The sequence below is a fragment of the Streptopelia decaocto genome, assembly GCF_964273445.1.
Source record: "Streptopelia decaocto genome assembly, chromosome: 1".
Lineage (NCBI taxonomy): Eukaryota > Metazoa > Chordata > Aves > Columbiformes > Columbidae > Streptopelia > Streptopelia decaocto.
This window is the reverse complement of record NC_138663.1, coordinates 94446987-94466588: the sequence shown is the minus strand read 5'-3', so window position 1 is coordinate 94466588 and position 19602 is coordinate 94446987. Positions and strand designations below refer to the sequence as shown.

The window sequence follows — 19602 nt, the reverse complement described above, 5'->3', positions numbered from 1 at the left end:
GATCCTTCCCTTGACTCTTGGTGTATCAGTTGACCATACTTCATTTGTGATGGGTAGTCATAACTGTTCCCCCATGGTGTGCTACCACTGAGGAAAAAACATGACGGCAGGCTGTGTCTCTGTGTGGGCACACATATCATGATGTTGAAGTATGTATGTATAAAGGTGCTTAGTACAGAGTGAATGTTTAAAAGCTGAATGCTATGATGTTACTCAGCGCAGTTTGTACCATGTAACTGTTGTTCAAAAGTGGACTTTAAAACTGACAAATTCCAAATCTGGTATAAGAATGTGTTTCAAGTGCAGTCAAAAACTATATTTATTTATTTATTTTCAAACCTCTGTTTTTCAATTTATTTCTGCATTGTGCTTGTTTACAGTTATGATAAGAGTAATTAGTTTGTTACATATGAATTGTATAACTGTTCTCTCTTCAGGGAAGATGGTGCTTCTGAAATAAGGTTTTAGTCTATAAGAATGTAGAAAAGAGAAATTAAAGTCTTGCAGTTGTTATTAGTTTCCTGCGTGATTAGTTAGCTCTCATATTCTTACTCAGGCCTTCTTCTCCACTAGGAAAATTGGCTTAATTTTTTATTGTATTTGTTGTAATCTCTTGGCTCAGTAGTATTCCTGGACTTTTGTTTAAGGGGCAACCTTACACTTATAATGGTTTTAGCGATTACACATTCAGGGAAGAATGCTAACTTTTATTTTTCTTGAAGAGATTCTGCTTTTAATGTTTTATATAGTGAAATTTCCAATAAGTTTTGAACATAACTGTTGATGTCCTTGAACAATACATTTGCTTTCATATTCACCTCTTCTTCAATTCTGACCAAATCCTTTCCATAGAAGTGAGAATTATTGCTTTCTGTTGTCATAGAAATAGCTCTTTTACTGATAGTTGTGTGCATGACTTAGCATATGGCAGATGAAGCATTATATTAGCTCATGTTTAAAAAGTATGCTTTTTATTATAGGGAATGAAAACTTAATGCATTTTGTGGCATGATTAATCTTTTCAATATAAGGCTAAATAGTATGTTCCAGCCAAACCTAGTGATTATTTTACGTGTTTGCCAGTGAACTAGGATGAGTATGGTCTTTTTCCTCCCTAGGTTTCTGTAGGACTTTGCTTCTTTTGGTGTCCTCTGCTGTAGTGTATTTGGTGAAAGGCTGCTTACTGCTGAACTGCAGTTCCTACCACAAAGTCTTCCTTTTCCTATTGTTGAAAGTGGCACGTGTAAACACATTAGGAAATGCCGGAAAATGCAGTCGAGAGGAAGGTCTAGTGCTCGATGGCAGCAATTGAGTTATCTCTTTGGGCTTCAACCAAAGTCCTTTGAAGACTTTGGAAGGTATCACCTGCAGGTAATGGAAGGTAGCCACCAACTCTGAATAATGTCTAAGGAGTCATCAGCCCATCAGTGTGTGCTGGGCATGTCCCATATCTCTTCCTTTCTTCTTCTGCTCACCCTGCACCTCTCCACATGGCCAGGAGGGCAGGAGAAACCTGCTTCTCCTCAAACTGCCCAAATGAGTGTAGGAGACAGAAGGTCATACCTCTGCTGTACAGCTGTAGAGAAGTGCAAATTGACACCAAAAGACTGTGAACCTTGCTCGTGCATGGGAGCAGTGGCACAGCAAGACATTGTGGAAACTTCTGCAATAGATGCCCAGGGCTTGCATTTGGACCCTTTTATTTGTGAATGCTGTGGGTGAGATCCTTCTCCAGCTGCTGTCAGGCAGCTGGAGCTTCTTCTATGGACATCTCCATGACATGGCAGAACCTGCTCTATCTTCTGGGGTGTGGACAGCCCCCCTACAATGCTGATTTCTCTTCTGGGTTGCTACGGAGACAGTCAGAAATTGTAATTGCTTGAAAGATTAGCAATGGGAAAGTATGACTTTGACTGCAAGTAACCAGCTCAGAAAATACACACTTCTTCAGAACATACCTATACTTCTGCAGGGAGAGCCAAAATCTTCATATATGACTGTCACAGCAGTAGCCAAGTGGTTAAGAACACAATCTTCTGTTCAAAAGATTTTCCGAATTAAAAAAAAAACCAAGATGCCCAGCTGTAGCAAACATGGGAATGAAAGTGGCCACAACTGTTGTTGTACCGAAGACAGGACATGCTCCTTTTTTCCCATGTCAGTTCTGCATGGATCTTTCTGTATGAGTGGTGCTTTGTAAATCTTTGAAGAAGTCCCTGTCAAACACTTCTTTCCATAGCTTTTGGTTTTAATTTTCTCCCATTGTTTTTGAATGAAAGGGAATTGAGAATGTTAATTTGTTTTGTGAAGATCTATGCATGTATCTACATACAAATGTATATATATGTAAAGGCAATTATTTAATGTCTCTTCTGATATTTCATGTATAAAATGCTGATGATTTTTGAGCCCTAATAATGAGAAAAGAGCACTGCACACAACTGGTGTCTGATTTATCGGCTCCTCACATAGTGTTAATTCAGACCAATTTTTCTGATCCTGTGAATGGGTCTGTCCACATGGGCTAATGAGCTGACCTGGTGATCAGCTCCTTGGTACTGTTGCTGATTTGCTCAGCTGAGATAGACTGTACTCCATTTTAGCACGTATGTTTAACCAGTTGATTGTGAAGAAACATTCAAACTGTAAACTGATCCTAGGTTTTGAAATGCGTCACACTGATATCTTTCCCTTATTTACACAGTGTCATAATTGCCATCCATTTGCATGGCTGAGGAGCAACAAGAACGATGCTGAGAAAATTTTTGAGCATTATAGACTTGCTCCTCTAGTAACAGGGTGTCTTTGGGCCTTCTGATGTTTTGCTTGCAGTTGTTCTCTGTTGTCTTTTGATGAAGAGGATGACCAAATCACACCAACCGTGTCTCTGCAAAAGTATGACAGATACAGAGGGGCTTGCATTAGGTTCTCCTTTAAGGGATGAATTTAATTTTTATAATCCATGCTATTTTTTCCTGATGTTTTTTCAACTTTTCTTTCTAGAGCTTTCAGCCTTCAAGATTCTTTTACGCCTTAATTAGCTTTATTGTTTATATTACTCTCATTCTCTAATTAGAGTAATCACATCACGGGGGAGTTGAGGCTCTTCTGCTTTTTCTCTAATTATTTTTGTTTTGTCAAGCCTGGCTGTTTCCTGCTGCTTATCCTTGTCCATGTGTTTTTATTCTCTACAAATGGATGTTGTCATGCACTAAATGTTTTCACTTTATCTGAAAACCTTTTCCATTTTCACTGTATGGACCGCTCTTGGCAATTTGTGAAGCTCTACCATTTGAAAGTGGCAAACCCTATACCACCAAGTGTGCAAAAAGAAAGCGAGGGTGATGACTTCAGCTAGCCTTCTGGATCCTGTCAGGTTCTGTCATTTAAATCACCTTTCACCAAACCTGTGGTTGCTCTGCCCTTCACCACCCTTTACAGACTGGTCACTCATGGCAGTGGTGAAGACTTACTGAGTTGGGAAAGTGTCAGCAGATGTGTATGCCTATGTAACATAAAGCAGTACTGGTATCAACCTCTAACAATTAGAAGAAAATGGAAGTTCTTTGTAGAAAGTTTTCTGGTTATTAAGCTTGGATTTTGCACATGTCCTATGAGGAAAAGAAAAAAAAGTAAGTGTGGAAAGGTTAAAGGTGTGTGCATTGTGAATTTAGACCAGAACAGCATGTAGTAGATATTATTTGGAGCCTGTTTTGTGGAACAAGTGGCATCATTTTGTTTAAGAGCAGAAACAGCTAATTGGCCTTTGTGAGAGATGAATTTCTGTATATGCAAGTTCAAGGTCCACTGTCAGAATTTTTATTGAAATTGTCACCTTTGGATGCAAACTTTGAATATACTGGGATGCAGAAATTAGCCAGGAGCATATCAGTAGTACTCAGTGAGCACACATTTCAAGTCCTAATAGTGTTTTTGCTATCCTTATGAATTCCATTTTGTAAAAGCTCTGGGCAATCTTTCACATCTAAGGCTATGATAAGATTAGAATAGCACTTGCTTCAAAATACCAGAATTTCTCCACTTAAACTTGTTGTGTGAATGATATTCTCCTTTTTAAAAAAGGAAGCACTTCAGTAGCTTTGGAGTATGCAATCATCACTTCACAGATGAACTGTCAGTGCAAAGTAGCACCTGAATTGTAATCTGTCCAACATTTGACCCGAGGTACCGGATAATTCCGTCTCTCTAACTTATTCATTCTTTTCTGTTGAGACTGCAAATATGGTACTCACAGCAGAGTTTGAGTGAGTGTTGTGGCCACTCAAGGCTGAAATAACCATATCCAGTTGCTCTATATCTGGCTTCTGAATGATAACACTACTAAGCAAGCAAGCTGAAGCATTAACTGGGGGGTTTATATTTACACAGTCTGAGTTCATGCATACCTTTACAAATTGCAAGGAATTCTACTGTCTTCTATTGTGTTATAAAGTTAAATGCACAGATTCTTCTTTTGGACTAGCCTTACATTTAGAACATTGAATTGCCAGCCACCTTTGTGTATTTATTTAGTTTTCTATGGTTTTATAATTTCTTTCCCCTCACAGTCCAACAATAGCAGAAGATATTTTAGGTTTCCTCTAAGTGTCTCTGGGACTAACGAGATCTGCATGTTAGTTGTATGTCTGGCAGATTTCTTTGGCACTTTCTGGTGGTGAGTGGTGCAGTTTTGAATGGAATAAATCTAAGCATGTCTGAATAATGGTGGTTTTGATGGGAAATGTCTCTGGAAGAGCCAGGTCTTGGGGAGAGCTCTGAAACGGCTCAATTATTTAATCTCTCCCAGTATCTTGCCCCAAAGCTAAACCCCTGTGATTGTGTTTGTCTTCAGCTGTTTCTTAAGCTTTTAGATTTATATTTTAGCAAAAAGCTTCTGAACAATGCGAAGCTGCAATATGGCAAGAGGTAGCTTACTCTGTTAATTATCTGCAGCACCAGGACCAAGACTTGACAGAAACAGCTTGGAAGAGATTGTGCTGCAAGAATGAAATATTTATACTTCAGAGAAATCTTTCTTCTCTCATAGAAAGGGTGCTAAGTTTGTTGTAGAGATTACTGGATTTCTGATGATCCATGTCTCAAGTGACACTTACAGGACAGAAGTGATCCTATTATTTTATGTTTTATGAAGTATGTTAATGTGAACTTATATGAATATATGTAATTATTTACCTTAAGAATTTCACCTCACTAATATTACAGTGCAGTTGTTCCACTGTAAATTTAGGTGTCTAAAATATAAGCATGTGTGTGTGAGTTAGGTGTCTATTGTTCCTCTGGCATCCAGAGAGAATTTGACTATTTTTTGATGTTGCTTTTAGGATAAGTTTATCTTATTTTATGCAGTAGAGCCCTCCATGACTGTAAGGAAATAATTACCATGAGCAGTTCAAACTTAATGAACACCTTAATTTAGGTGAACACCATTCTTAAAGGATACTTAACTACTTAGGTGGACTTGTAGCAAAATATGTAGAACTGTAAATACATAGAACTGAAGTGAATCATTGTGCTGCAGATTTACTGTTCCTTTTTTTTTTTTTTCTTCCCTCTCCTCTCCAAAGATATCACTTCAATTTTTCAAAATTATTCAGCTCAAGGTCAAAAAACACTGGCTTTACAGAGAAGACACCACTACTGAAGGTTTCCTCAGAGGAAAATGGGTGAGTTACTTTCATTTTACTCTAAATTTTTTTTTCTAAGCTCTCTTCTGTTTAATTGTGCATGGTTCTTTTTATATCCTGACATCAAACCTGCTGGGAAATAAAGTGAATGGCAGGGGTTGTGAGCAGAGAATTACTCTGGAAGAGCTTGAGTGGAAAGAAGGGGCTGTAAATGGGGAAGGAAAGGAGTTAAGGTCTGAGGTCAGGGTGATGAGAGAGCCCTAAGGGTAGGCAACTGGGCAACTGCAGGCTGTATACAGCAGAGCTATAGGCATGGTCCTTATAGGGGCTTTACACACCAAATCCTGAAGTGCATCTGCCTGGTGCCTCAGAAAGCTGGTTCTCCTGGGTGCACCTAAATGTCATGGGGTCTTTGTTCCCCAGTCTACCCGCCCATGTCACCAAGGTGAGCTCAGTCTGTACTGAATGAATCTCTTTCTATGAATTTTTCAGTTAAAATCTATAACAATGAACCTAAAGATATGCAAGGTCCGTTGAATCTACGATCTGTTGAAATAAACCACTGTTTTGTTTTATTGTGTTCACTGAAAATGTGTGACAGGTTGCAGTGCATGGCTCTTCATAATCCAGATTTTACCACAGATGATGATTCATGGGACAACAGCTCTGCAGAATTTGAGCAAAGGATTCAACTAGGAAGTGAAATGACAAGTTTGTCCAGATCTGCTTCTTCTGAGAAATATGAAATCTTGGACAACCTTCACGTCAAGTTCAATTTATCAAAGATGAGGTCTAAATTCAAACATTTATTTATTTCCTTTTCCATTCTTCTTATTTTGTTTTGTTTTGTTTTGTGTTTTGTTGTGTTTTGTTTTGTGTTTTGTTTTGTTTTGTTTTGTTTAATTTCTACAGGGATTTTTTTTTTTATTATAGATGTCTAGAAAGTTATTTATTTTCTGCAAATGAATAAAATAACACTCCATATTTAGACTGCATCTTGCCATCAATAGTTTACAAACCCTGGTGAAATTGATTGTATCCTCTACCTAATGATCAATAACCCCTTGTTCTTACAAACATCAATCATAACACCTATTATAAATTTGTAATTAAATATCTCCTATATAGCTTCTAACATTAATTTGAGATCATTTTTTAAAAGCCACTTGGTTGATTCACCAGATTTATTCTTGAGTGTTTTGTTGCTTTTATGAAATACTTCAATTAAAATATGTATCTAACACAGTCTTTCTGTAGCTTTTGAAATGCACACAAGGCAAAATCTAACCAAGCATTTTTGTATCTTTAAGAACATTAATGTATTTCACTCTTTACCTCGAAGTAGCCTTTTAGCTCATTTAGGCATAGAGGAAATCGAGTCTGTTCATATATTAAAGGATTTCAATCTGTTAAGAGCTTAAATTCAAATTTTCTCAGGATATTTTTGCCTGGGATTTAACTAGCAAACCCTTTAAACTTTTATACTAATTCTCTTTGCCCCTTCCAGAGTTTCAACACTTTTTACTAGTTTGATTTGGCCTCCCCTCTGCAGATTTGCTTGGAGCCCAGCACTGCATGTCCCTGTCTCTGTGTTGATCTGTGGAGCATTTCCAGTGAGATGTCCTTGCATCTTCTCCCAATCTGTGCCTTGCCTTAGCTCATCACTTCACGATTATTTTCCTCCTTTCATTGTGCATTCGGTATTGTGTGGAGTGCCGCTACCCTGCACTGCTGCTGAACAGATGGAGCAGGAGAATTTCAGTGGCTGAAACTAGTGCAACATGAGCAGATGTGAAGAAGTTTGGCAGGCGTCTTTCTTCACACTCACGGTAGCTTACCCTGGAATTTGATGGAACAAAGGAATCGAGCTGGCATGTAGAATCCATTGTTTTCAATACAGAGTAGGATTATAATCTGGGGAGTAGTACATTTCTCTGGCAGACCTTCCCCTGAAATATTTTCATTGCTATAGTGCAGGCTGTACATTTGGGGCCAACTTCTTGGCCGCCATAAATCAACGTAACTCCGCTTAGATAATAAATGGAGCTAAACTGCCTAACACCACATGCAGATTGGACTAAAAATCATTTGGTTTAGACCAGGGGATGAAATTCTTCATAGATTTATACTTCATACATTTCCAACTGAAGTCAAATGGGATTGTGCTGGAGGCATGTATCAGTGCGGGATTTGACACAGAGTTTGTACTTATATCGCTGTGCCAGATTAGTGCTGTAGGAAGAGACAGATTGCAAACCATGGGTGGGTGAGTCAAAGGCTGATCACTTCTCAACTGTAAGCTGTTAAAAGCGCTGCTTCCCTAATACGAAATGCTGTGAAAACAAACAGATGAGAGGAAAAGTGCTTTCTAAATTCTACGTTTAATAAAATAACCATTCCCAAAAGCTTTTTTATTGTATTTAACCAGCTTCTTTTGATGAGTTTCTGTTATTTATAGACAAGTGGTTATGAATTTATAAACACTTAATTTATGGGTTTTGACTTCTCTTATGTCTTAAAATCAAGTTATTGATGTTCCTTGTTTCAATAATAATTTGAATTATTATTATTGATTTGGAAGTGCAAACAAAGTATCAAGTGCATTATAACAAAACCAATCTGGACTGGGCTTTAATAATTCATAACATAACAAATTCTAAAAAATACCAAAATAGAACTGTAACATAGAGTTGGAGAGAACAGACAAATAGAAGAGAGGATACGTGACTAAGCTGGCACTAGGTATTATCCATAAATCACACAGTACTAAAAGAAGTTATAAGTTGTGAGGTGCTGATAATGGCTTTTGTTGTCATTCCTCTCTCTACAAGACTTTATTAACCTCTTCTCCCTCTCTGTCTCCTTGTTTTTCATTAGAGCAGGGCTACTTGGCATTTCTGGAAGAAGCCACCTAGTTGGCTTCCTCTCTTCCTCTCCCTTCTCTAGAATTTTACGCTGTGCAAACTTTGCATAAAGTTACTACCACTTGTATTTTATTGGCTATCGTAGCTCCCTTGTATCACTTTGTTTGTGGAAACATATTTTTGCTGGCTGCTTTAGCTGCCATTTCCGCCCTTCCCCCCATTTTTCCGCTGCCTGTTTGGAGAATTCTAAAGAAAAGGGATATTTAGAAAACAATGTTTCTAAAAAATGTGTATCCAGTCCCTCAAGCTGTTTTCAGTCAATGAACTTGACTTAGGGACTTATTTCCACTGTGATTGTAAATTATTTCTGACTCTTTTCAGACTACTCTGCTTTAATATTTTGGTCTATAACACCTGTCAATGAAACCATTTATTGCCCTTTTTTTCAACTAGTTATCCTAGTAACTTGAAATGTTTTCCTTCTTGCTCATCATCAAGCTTGAATCAAACCTTACATTTGTCATTCTGTCAGAAAAGCAATGTTTGAATGTTTACTTTTGAAAAAAATGGGATAAAAATCAATGCCATCAATTAATGAAAAGTTGTAATAAGAGTAAATCACCAAAAAGAGTTCTGTAAATTAAGACATCTGTGTGATATACTGATGGGCAGCAAAAAAATAGTTAAGAGTTTCCTTTTATGGTAAGATTAAAAAAATGGTAATTTAAAAGTGCTAAATCTTAAAGATTTCTTACTCGAGAGCATGTGTTTTCAACATCTGCATTTTAATTTAGAGTTATTCTTGCTTAAACCACTCAGCAGTAAGCTCTGACACTTCAGAAAGCTTGATGGCATCAAATCTCCAGAACTGGGCATTCCTTCAATGAGTGCAGCTGTGCTACACAAAAAAAATTCTAATTTTGCTAGTTGGTTTATCTAGAGATGCTCAAGATATATAGTTGTTTTAAAGAGACACTGTTAAAAATGAGAGATTCTTAAAGCTTGTTCTTGACTTCAAACTGTGTTTTCCCAACACCTTTCAGATCGTATATCAGAAGTCCAGATTTGAGGAAGTCATTCATGACAAGACTCCTCCATGCAACAAGCTTTGCTGTCTGCCATCTCCCTGCCATGGAAATACTCCTTTGTCTCCCTGGGAGAGACCAGGGAAAGCCAGTGGGGCTCTGGGTCCATCAGGGGCTGGCAGCAGCAGTTCAGAAGTGGCTCCAGGTCCCAGCACCAGCTCATGCTGCAGCTTGAGGGGTAAAATCTTTCTGTGCAGCAGAATTCCCTTATGTTCATTGAGGTTTCCCAAGCCCCTGCTAACCCCGCGTAGTGGTGTCCGTATTCTGATGTAGTATATTATCAATCAGAAGTGCTCACCATGATGCTTCTGAAATGTCAGAGCTATTAAGAGAACAGAAAAGATTTATTTAAATCTAGACATATAGTAAATAAATGTTTCTTACATTTCAGATGCTGTCTAAAATTCCTGAAAGTTTCCGGCCTTTTAATCTTTGTAGTCGTCTGCTCTGTAAGTATTGAATTGGCAACCCTATCTCTCCCTTTCTCCTCCAATTTCTTAGGATTAGTTCAAAGTGAGGTGTGATATTTGGTCTTAGCTAAAAAAACACATGTCTTAAGGGTGGGGACAAGATGGCAAAAAGTGAAAATAACATGCAGTACACTGAATCAGACCACTGTTTGGTGTACTTACCATCACAATGGATGACATGGTAGTATAGGCAGTTGAGTTTGAGGCGGCAGCTTAAACTCAAATTTGCATGTCCTTAATGGTTTGCTGTTGAATTTAGGATGAGCTTTTACATACTGGCTAACATCTGGGGAATGTTGATAAGGAAAGCTGTGCTAGGGAGGATGCACCAGCAGTTGCAGCTCTCCAAGGTGTGAAAGGCAGAAGGCCAAGGGGAAGTGGGCAGCTCCCTACCAGGGCTGCCAGAGACCTGACCTTTTCTACCAAAATCTTCAAAATCTGCAAAATAGTAAGCTGCAAGACTTGAGAAATATTTCACAAAGTTGGAGTTTATCCTGTTAGCTGCTGTGAGGAGCCCTTTTTTGGCAAGCAGAGCTTCTGAATCAGAGATGAAATAGATGACACTGGATTTCCTCAGATGCGGGTGTTGCTTTCCAGATAGATCCTTAAGATTTCAACTTTGTCCTAAGAGATATGTGACTTTGGCAGTAAGCTTAAGGAAATAATATCACCTGTCCTTGTTATGTATCTCAGGGCTGCTTTTCAGTTGTCGAGGAAACATCCCTGAAAATACTGAGAGGAACCTTACAATTTAATGTATAGTTTGAATGAGTCTTATTTAAATATTTGAGATAGGTGTAGCAGGTATTTTTCAGTTTGTGTTATTAATGCATGTTTTGTTTTTATCCTTGCCCTAGATTTTATTTGGCATTTATCCAGATCAAAGTGTGTCCTGGCAGATGTTGGCTGTATCACCTCTGGAAAGCTTCTGTATCCTTTTATTAAAAAAAAAAACAGAACAGAGCTGAAGCTCCATTGATAAACTATTTGAATGGGCTGGTGTTTTCTGTCTTATACCCTGAGTGGACTGGGCATCCTCAGAGCCTGGGCTGCATGTAGATGTGTCCTTTGACGCAGGCCACAGTTGTGCTCCCTGTCCAAGTCACGCTGAATGGCACCTGTCTGCGGCACCTTGTGGCGTTTATTCAGTCCTCGTGTTCTATGTCTGCATGAAGCCAAGAATGTGGAAGTGGGTTGTGGACCCAGTGAGATCAAGGCCCAGCAAATAGCTAGGACCATGGCTGTGACATGCACCTGGCTGCAGCAACTGCACCCCAGGCCAGTTGTATACTGTCATCTCTAACATCTGTAGTGTATAGTAGCACCATAATGCCCAGTGATCTCCTTCAAAAGCAGGAAACTAGATGATTCATGAATATGTTTCCAGAACAGCTTAGCCCAGCCATATGGCTGTATTTGTGGCTCTGTAGAAATTTTTCAGTGGAGGTGCAGATTACTTCATTAATTTTCCATGCAACATTGTTCAATAGTGAATTTAAGCCCACAGAAAGATCAAGTAACAGGATTCATCACAGGTAAATGCAGATCTGAATGTGAAAATTCTTTGAGGGATAAGCATTCTGTTAGTAAACAAACAAAAAGTTTTGCACATAAATTACATTTCCTGTTTCCACTATATTTCTAGTTTAATCAATCTGGTCTGTAATTTGCTTGGCTCTTATTTCACTAGTGCTAGAATGTGATTTACCTATAGATATATTTCACAAGCTTCTGGGATGTCTTGCTTTGAAAAGGTGCGGTAGGATTTAATTTTTCAAATGATGATTTTTTTCTGCTTAACTGGGCAGTTTCACGGCTTTAATCAGGGATAGTCCATTTTAAATAGATTTGATTATCAGCATTCTCATTGTTGCCAATAATGACACCATATAACACTACAATTAGTAGGGTAAATGAAGAAGAAAAGTCTAGTGCCTGAGGGCCATTTATAATTAAATGTTGAGACTGCTTTTTTGGAGAACAGCAAGTGAAAATTTAGTAGGACCGGTGACAACTTAAACTGTAAACTCCCATCAGTATTCTGGTCATGTCAGTACTTGTGTCCTTGAACTGTTGTTGAAATCTTCTATATATGTGTGGTGCTGCATAGCATGAGAGCTGTCACAGCCCAGTCTGCCAAATGAGGGTGTACTGGCAGGAAGTCTTTGAGTTTGAGTTTTAGTCCACTCTCATAGCATAGGTTGAGGTTTTGCTTTCTTTCCACAGATTTCGGATTGGAATTATAGCTGCTGCACCTTACACATTGACTCTGCAACCAGTTATTCCTTTTGCTTGTTTCAGGGAAGTGCTGGTGGGACTGGGATTTGAGTGCAAATAAGGACGACCTGTTTCCTGTATTTCATATTATACCTATCATGTCAGGATGCTTTGAGCCAAAAAGCTGTCAGACAGTCAGAATATAGCAGTTCTCTTTCTTACTTGACAAACCTGGAGCTGAAGCTTCTTAGTTTGTGTCATGTGTGTTGAAAACTGAATGTTCTGTCCCTGCGTTCCCATCTAAGGTCACTGAGCTAATGAAAAATATGTGAGAGGCAAGCAACCCAACAAAGCCACGATTCATTTTCAAGGTGATGTGCTAATTCAAGCAGAAGGGTCAAGGAGAAATACTGCATTTCTAAAAGAGATTTGGAAAAGGCACAGGCAATTCTGAACATCATCTCACTGCCAGTCTTCATTTGCACAGAAGTAAGCTCACACGGTTGTCCTCTACTTCGTTAAATTGTGAATAAATTATTAATATTTTTGTGTAGTCTTCTTAACCATTGACATGGTAGTGTTGAAGATGTGATTTATGCTGGCTGACAGACTGTGGTATTCCCAGTGGATATTAGGCTCTACACTCTGAATGTCTACAAGAATGTCCTGGTAGGCTGACAGGTGTGCTGCAGTAGTCCTTGTCACAAAACCCTTAGAGGTTCTTATATGAGACTGCTTTGGGTTGAAAATAAGTTCCTCCGCTCATATAATGCTAAATTATGCAAATGAACACCTCATCTCTTGCTCATGCCTCAAAAGCTGTTAAGAAGTGTTGAATGGGTATTAAACACGGTATACTTTTTTTTTTTTTTTAAATTCCTTCCTCTCATCTCTATTTCTTTCCCAAAATGCTCATGCACATTAATGTTATGAATGTATGCTCATGCATAAAATGTGTCCGCATACACTAGAAAAAAATCAAAACAAAGTCTGAAATATTTTAAAAATCAAGTAGAGTGATCGCCTTTGGACTTCATATCCTTCATCATCTTAGTGTCACTTAAGTATTTTTGTTTTTTTCTGTCATGCCCATTAGAACTTAGGATTGATTGGGGGCAGGACTTTCTGTCTGTCTGTTGGGATAGACCTGCATCTGCTGGCATGAGGGTCACCTGGTTTTCATATGACATCTCTTTAGCACTTTTCATAGAATAATTCTGGTGGGAAGAGACCCTTAAGATCATCAAGTCCAACCATAACCTAACTGAGGCACTAAACCATGTCCCTAAGAACCTCATCTGTATGTCTTTTAAACATCTCCAGAGATGGTGACTTAACCACTTCCCTGGGCAGCCTGTTCCAAGGCCTGACACTCCTTTCAGTGAAGAAATTTTTCCTAATATCCAATCTGAACCTTCCTTGCTGCAAACTGAGGCCATTTCCTCTCTTTCTGTTGCTCGTTACTTGGGAGAAGAGACCAACACCCTCCATGCATCAACTTCCTTTCAGAGAGCTGTATAGAGTGATAAAGTCTCCCCTCAGCCTCCTTTTCTCCAGGCTAAACAGCCCAGTTCCCTGAGCCACTCCTCATAAGACTTGTTCTCCAGATCTTTCACTAGCTGTGTTGCCCTCCTCTGAACTCTCTCCAGCACCTCAACGTCTTTCCTGTAGTGATGGGCCCTAAACTGAACACAAGGTAGGGCCTCACCAGCACCAAGTACAGTGGAATGATCACTTATTTAGACCTGCTGGCTACACTATAGTTGATGGAAACCAGGATGCTCTTGGCCTTTTTGGCCACCTAGCCACACTGCTAGCTCATGTTCAGCCAGCTGCCAATCAACACCCCCAGATCCTTTTCCACCAAGCAGCTTTCCAGCCCCTCTTCCCTGAGCCTGTAGCGCTGCCTGGAGTTGTGAACCCAGGGCAGGACCCAGTACTTGGCCTTGTTAAACCTCAGTCCCTTCATCCAGATCATTGATAAAGAGATTAAACAGAACTGGCCCCAATACTGAGCCCTGGGGAACACCACTTGTGACTGGCCACCAACTGGATTTGGCTCTGTTCACCAAAACTCTTTGGGCCCAGCCATCCAGCCAGTTCTTTATTCATTGCAGAGCACACCCATCCAGCCCACGAACTGCCAGCTTCTTCAGGAGAATGTTGTGGGAAACAGTGTCAAAGGCTTTACATAATTCTAGGTACACAGCATTCACAGCCTTTCCCTCATCCACTAAGTCTGTCATCTTATCATAAAAGGAGATCGGGTTGGTCAAGCAGGACCTGCCTTTCATAAACTCATGCTGACTGGGCCTGATCAGTTGGTTGTCTTGTATGTGCTGTGTGATGGCACACAGGATGGTCTGTTCCACGACTTTCCCTGACATCGAGGTCAGATTGACAGGCCTGTAATTCCCTGGATCCTCCTTCTGTCCCTTCTTGTAGATGGGCGCCATGTTAGCCAACTTCCAGCCAACTGGGACCTTCCTGGTTAACAAGGACTGCTGATAAATAATTGAAAGTCGCTTGGTGATGACCTCCACCAGCTCCATCAGTACCCTTGGATGGATCCCATCTGGGCCCGTAGACTTGTGTGTGTGATGTAGCAGGTCACTAACCATTTCCCCTTGGATCATTGGGGCTTCATTCTTCTCCCTGTCCCTGTCTTCTGGCTCAGAGGGGCTGTGTACCTGGAGCACAACTGGTCTTACTATTAAAGACTGAGGCAAAGAAGGCATTTAGTACCTCAGCCCTTCTTTCATCCTCCATCTGTATGTTCCCCCCGCGCATCCGGCAAAGGATGAAGATTCTCCTTAGCCCTTCTTTTGTTGCTCATGTATTTATAGAAGTATTTTTGTTCCCTTTTATAGCAGTAGCTAGGCTCACCTTCTCCAAGAATAGAAAGCTCAGTCATTTCCTGATCACTATGTCCAAGGCAATTTCCAGCCATCACGTTACCCATGAGTTCTTCTCTGTTCACAAACAACAGGTCCAGTAGAGCACCTTCCCCCATTGGCTCACTGACCAGCTGTGTCAGGAAGTTGTCTTCCACACACTCCAGGAGCCTCCTAGACTGTTTCCTCTCTGCTGTGTTGTATTTCCAGCAGACATTTGGTAGGTTGAAATCCCACACAAGAACAAAGGCTAGCAATCGTGAGACTTCTCCCAGCTGCCTGCAAAATATTTCATCTGCCTCTTCATCCTGGTTGGGTGGTCTGTAACAGACTCCCACCAGGATGTCCACCTTGTTGGTCTTCCCCTTGATTCTATGGGGTAAGAACTGAGAAACACTCAACCCTATCATCATCCTCATCAAGCTCAAGACAATCGAAAGAATCCTTAATATACAGGGCTACCCCACCTCCTCTACTTCCTCACCTACCGCTTCTGAAGAATTTATAGCCATCCAATGCAGCACTCCAGTTGTGGGAGTCATCCCACCATGTTTCCGTGATGGCAACTAAGTCATAGTTTTTCTGCTTCACAATGGCTTCCAGCTCTTCCCGTTTGTTGCCCATGCTGTGTGCGTTTGTATAGATGCACTTCAGCTGAGCTATCGACGCCACCTTCTCTATCGGCACCAGATACAAGTTCAGTTTTTCAAAATAGTGGTAATAGTCTTCCTTTTTGACAACACTTGGGATTAATTGGCTTATAAATTCTAACAGTCAGCTCTCCAACACCAGAAAGAAGTAAGTTTGTACTGAAGCCTGGCTAGAGGACCTTTTTCTGCAGGAAGCAAGATTCAGTATCTCTATTGATGTAAATGTGTGAAGCATTTTTAGATCTTTTTATCAAAGGCTGTAGGTTAAATGGGAAGCATCAATAATTAATAAGATGATGTGCCTTTGGAAAGCAGGTTATAAAAACAGAAGAAAAGATATTGAGTCTGAGTAAATTTCAGCTTTTCTTAGTTTAGTTACATGTACCTGTTTTAAGACATGAACATTTTTATGTAACTGGCCATTCAAAACTTCAGGTAACTTTTCTTCATTAACTGCTTGAGGAAAAAGTGAATGAGAAATATTCTTGTTCTTCTCCACAACTTACACAGATTTTCAGACTTGAATAATTTGAAATGCTAAATTACTCTGTGTTTGGTCCTTTGTTTCTAATAACTTCTGTTCTGATCGAAGCAAAATTTTACATTTGTCTCCAGTAATGGGGAACAGACAGCTGGAGCAGGACTGTGCAGTAACTCTTTAAATTGAACTAGGCTTTATGAAATAAAAAAGTAATGAGAATTCATGGAATCTACTAAGGAATGATGCAATCAAACTCTTCTCTACACTGTCATTTAAAGAAGTGTGTGTCTCCCTGATACAATGCCTTCTTTTCTTTCACCCTACCTGATACAATTACTGCTATTTCTACTCCTCTCAATAGTAGAAGTATTTTCTTTTTATAAGAAAAGGTAAATTTTCATCTAGCTCATTGCTGTGCAATGGGTCTCATACCTACTTGGTTGAGCTGTGAATTTCCATCTTTACTCTGTCAGTGGCAAGTGTTTTGTTAACAATCTTATTTTCTTCCCTTGCAACATCTATACTCCTGCCAGTTCCTGTTATAGCTGAGGGAAAGTTAGATCAGTCTAGGTGAAGCAATTTTGTTTTCCCTTTTCAGACTGACTGTCAGAATTTCCTTCTCTTGGACCTGAAACCTGGTAATAACTGCGGAGTGGATTGTGAATTCTTTCTGAGTCTGGCCAAGGATCTTGCAGTTTTGTAAATACATTTTAAAGCCTTTCAGTCCTGAATCTGATTGTTTTCTCTAAATGTTTTACATCTCCTCAGTAAAATTTTTGGAGCAAGGTCTGACATTTTGCAAGATATGTATTTTTATAGTACCAAGTGTGAGGGGTTCCTTACTTACTTGCTCTTTACATACAAGACACAGTGAAAATACATCATCTCAAGTTGTAGCTGAATGGTTCTCCAGTCAGTCCAAATCAGACAAAACTGGAGATATCAAATTGACTAGTCAGTGACCATTTGCACTGACTCACCTCCCTCCTCAGTATCTGCTAGTGCGCGGCTGAGGAAAACATGCAGGCCAACTCCATGAGAGTGACAAAGCATGATTCAATTTATTGCCCGAGATAGCATGCATTTATACCAAATACCATAATTACACATACTTGTCTTTATCTAACAGACTAAGCACTAGAAGGTTACATTCACTTACTCCCCCTACTTGCAGTTAGCTAACTATACACATTCCGCACTTTTCTGGCCCCTACTTTCTCAAGTTGTTTATCACCTCTTCAAGGGCATGCTGACCCTGCTTTAATTAGTACTTTCCCATTTCCCCTTTTCCCACGGCCTACTAGTAAAGCAATTTAAGGCCTACTTATGTCAACTAGAATGGGCTCTGCTCGTACAGTTGCTCGGTGGGCTCATGTCCACGCTCCTTGAGCCAGCCCCTAACAAGTATCTACAAGGGATTTCATTACATCCAGTCCAAGATTAAGATCCTTAATTCAGAAGTAGAAGATGCATCTCAATAGCTATTATATCTTGAAATTTAGATCACAGGCTGGATATCTTGCTTCATTTGGATTCAGTGGAACTATTTAGAACAATTCTACATATGGAAGTTGATGGGGAGGCTCTAGATCGAGCAGACATAAGGTTGGTAAACGGGCTGACCTTATTATCAAATTCCTTGCTGAAGCCGCATGAGTTTGAATGATTGGTGCAATTGTGTTAATCACGGAGCAAGAAAAGCTCACTAGTAAAACTTGTAATCATGCATGACCATTACTGACAATGCAAGTCACCTTTCCTGCTCCCTGAACAAAAGGCATGTATAGAAAGACTGTCAGGCCAAGAATATGGTCAGATTTTAGCAGCCTTTTCAGCTTCCATGGAGGTCCTAAAAACGTGTTACTTTCCCAGGGAGCATAAATTAACTTAATAAAATAACCTCTCTGACCTCGTTAGTTCTTTTTACCCTTTGAATTTTTAAAAAATTTATAACTCTAATTCTCTGCTGTCAGACACTCCTCCATTTTTCCCGGCAGAACACATTTAAAAATCATTTATATTTGTTGATGTTGTTGGAAATGTTCTAAGCATTTTGGCCTACAGGCAACGTTCAGGCTTCTAAAGTAGATGGATGAAGACCAGGACCACGTGCAGAGGCAGGCAAAGAAACAGAATCTTGAGGCATTGTTGAGAAAAGGCTGTAGAAAATGAGTTTATTAAGGATTCACAAAACTTCTATAACTGATGTAACACAGAGAGAAAGGATGGATCCAATGTAGATGAAAATTGAACTAGATTGCTGACACTCTAGAAAGGGCAAAAAAGTTATAGAGCATTCTTCAGATGGAGAAACCAATAGGTATAGAAAAGCATGTGGTTCAACTTGGTGTGTTGTGAAGGGATGATATAAAAACAACATCAGAAACTACAAGCAGGGACAGGACATCAAAAGAGAAAATTACCAAGTGATGCAGAAATAACCTCAGTTAAGGACACTATGTAAAAATAAATGCTAATACCCAGGCAGGTTGACTTCTTTAAAATGGTAGTATCCTAGAGAAACTAGCATGAGTGACCTGGTCATAAATCAGGATAAAATGTATAAGCGCCTTGGAAACTTGGAGGAAAATAATCAGTAGATACAGTATTCTCAAGGTACGTTTCATAGTAGGGAATACAAGTAGATGTTAAAGCAAGCATAAAGTCAGCCATCTGCATGTAAATATAACAGAAAATCTCTGTCAATCATGGCTTTTCAGCTGGTTCTGTACCTACTGAATTAATGGCATTATGGAGGGAAGAGCAGAGACTCCGTAATTAGGGAGTGACTCATCTCAGCTACACCTGAGTTAGTCATCCTGGGCTCTCTTTGTAGATAACAAAGAGAACTGATGCTTCTCATGAGCAATTCCTCTCATCTTTGTGTGGTGTTCTAAAGTAAAGTAATGGCTTCCATCTTAAGAGCACCCTCTTTTCACTGATTTTAAGAGAGTAACCAACTCAGATGCAGATGTCCACAGCAGACTAAGTTATGGGGAAGGAATACCAATTTAGATGTTTAGCCACTGCATCCCATTCTACCATGCTGTCCACAGAAACTACTAAAAAGTAAAGTGATATGAGGAGGCTTTTGCACACTCTGCAATACCTTCTAGGAACAACTAGTCAGAAAATATAGATTAGAAAAAAATAGCTCTTGGTTTAGTTTTGACCAACGGACCCGACCTGATGCCAGATACAAATACAGACTGCCACTGGGTAATGGCGAACAAAGCATACACAAACCTAAATCCCTTGACAGGATAATTCACAGCAGTAATATAATTTCAAGAATG

General features: G+C 39.6%; 1 protein-coding gene across 1 annotated transcript in view; it reads left to right on the top strand.

Annotated features, from left to right (window-relative positions):
* OCA2 (OCA2 melanosomal transmembrane protein) overlaps positions 1–19602 on the top strand; it is a gene marked incomplete at its 5' end in the record, with an annotated part of 179585 nt that overhangs the window by 17295 nt on the left and 142688 nt on the right. The window contains 4 exons of the mRNA XM_082057575.1: positions 5586–5684; positions 6247–6435; positions 9986–10043; positions 10922–10994. Of these exons, the coding sequence (XP_081913701.1) occupies positions 5586–5684; positions 6247–6435; positions 9986–10043; positions 10922–10994 (419 nt within the window). The remainder of the gene's footprint in view (positions 1–5585; positions 5685–6246; positions 6436–9985; positions 10044–10921; positions 10995–19602) is intronic.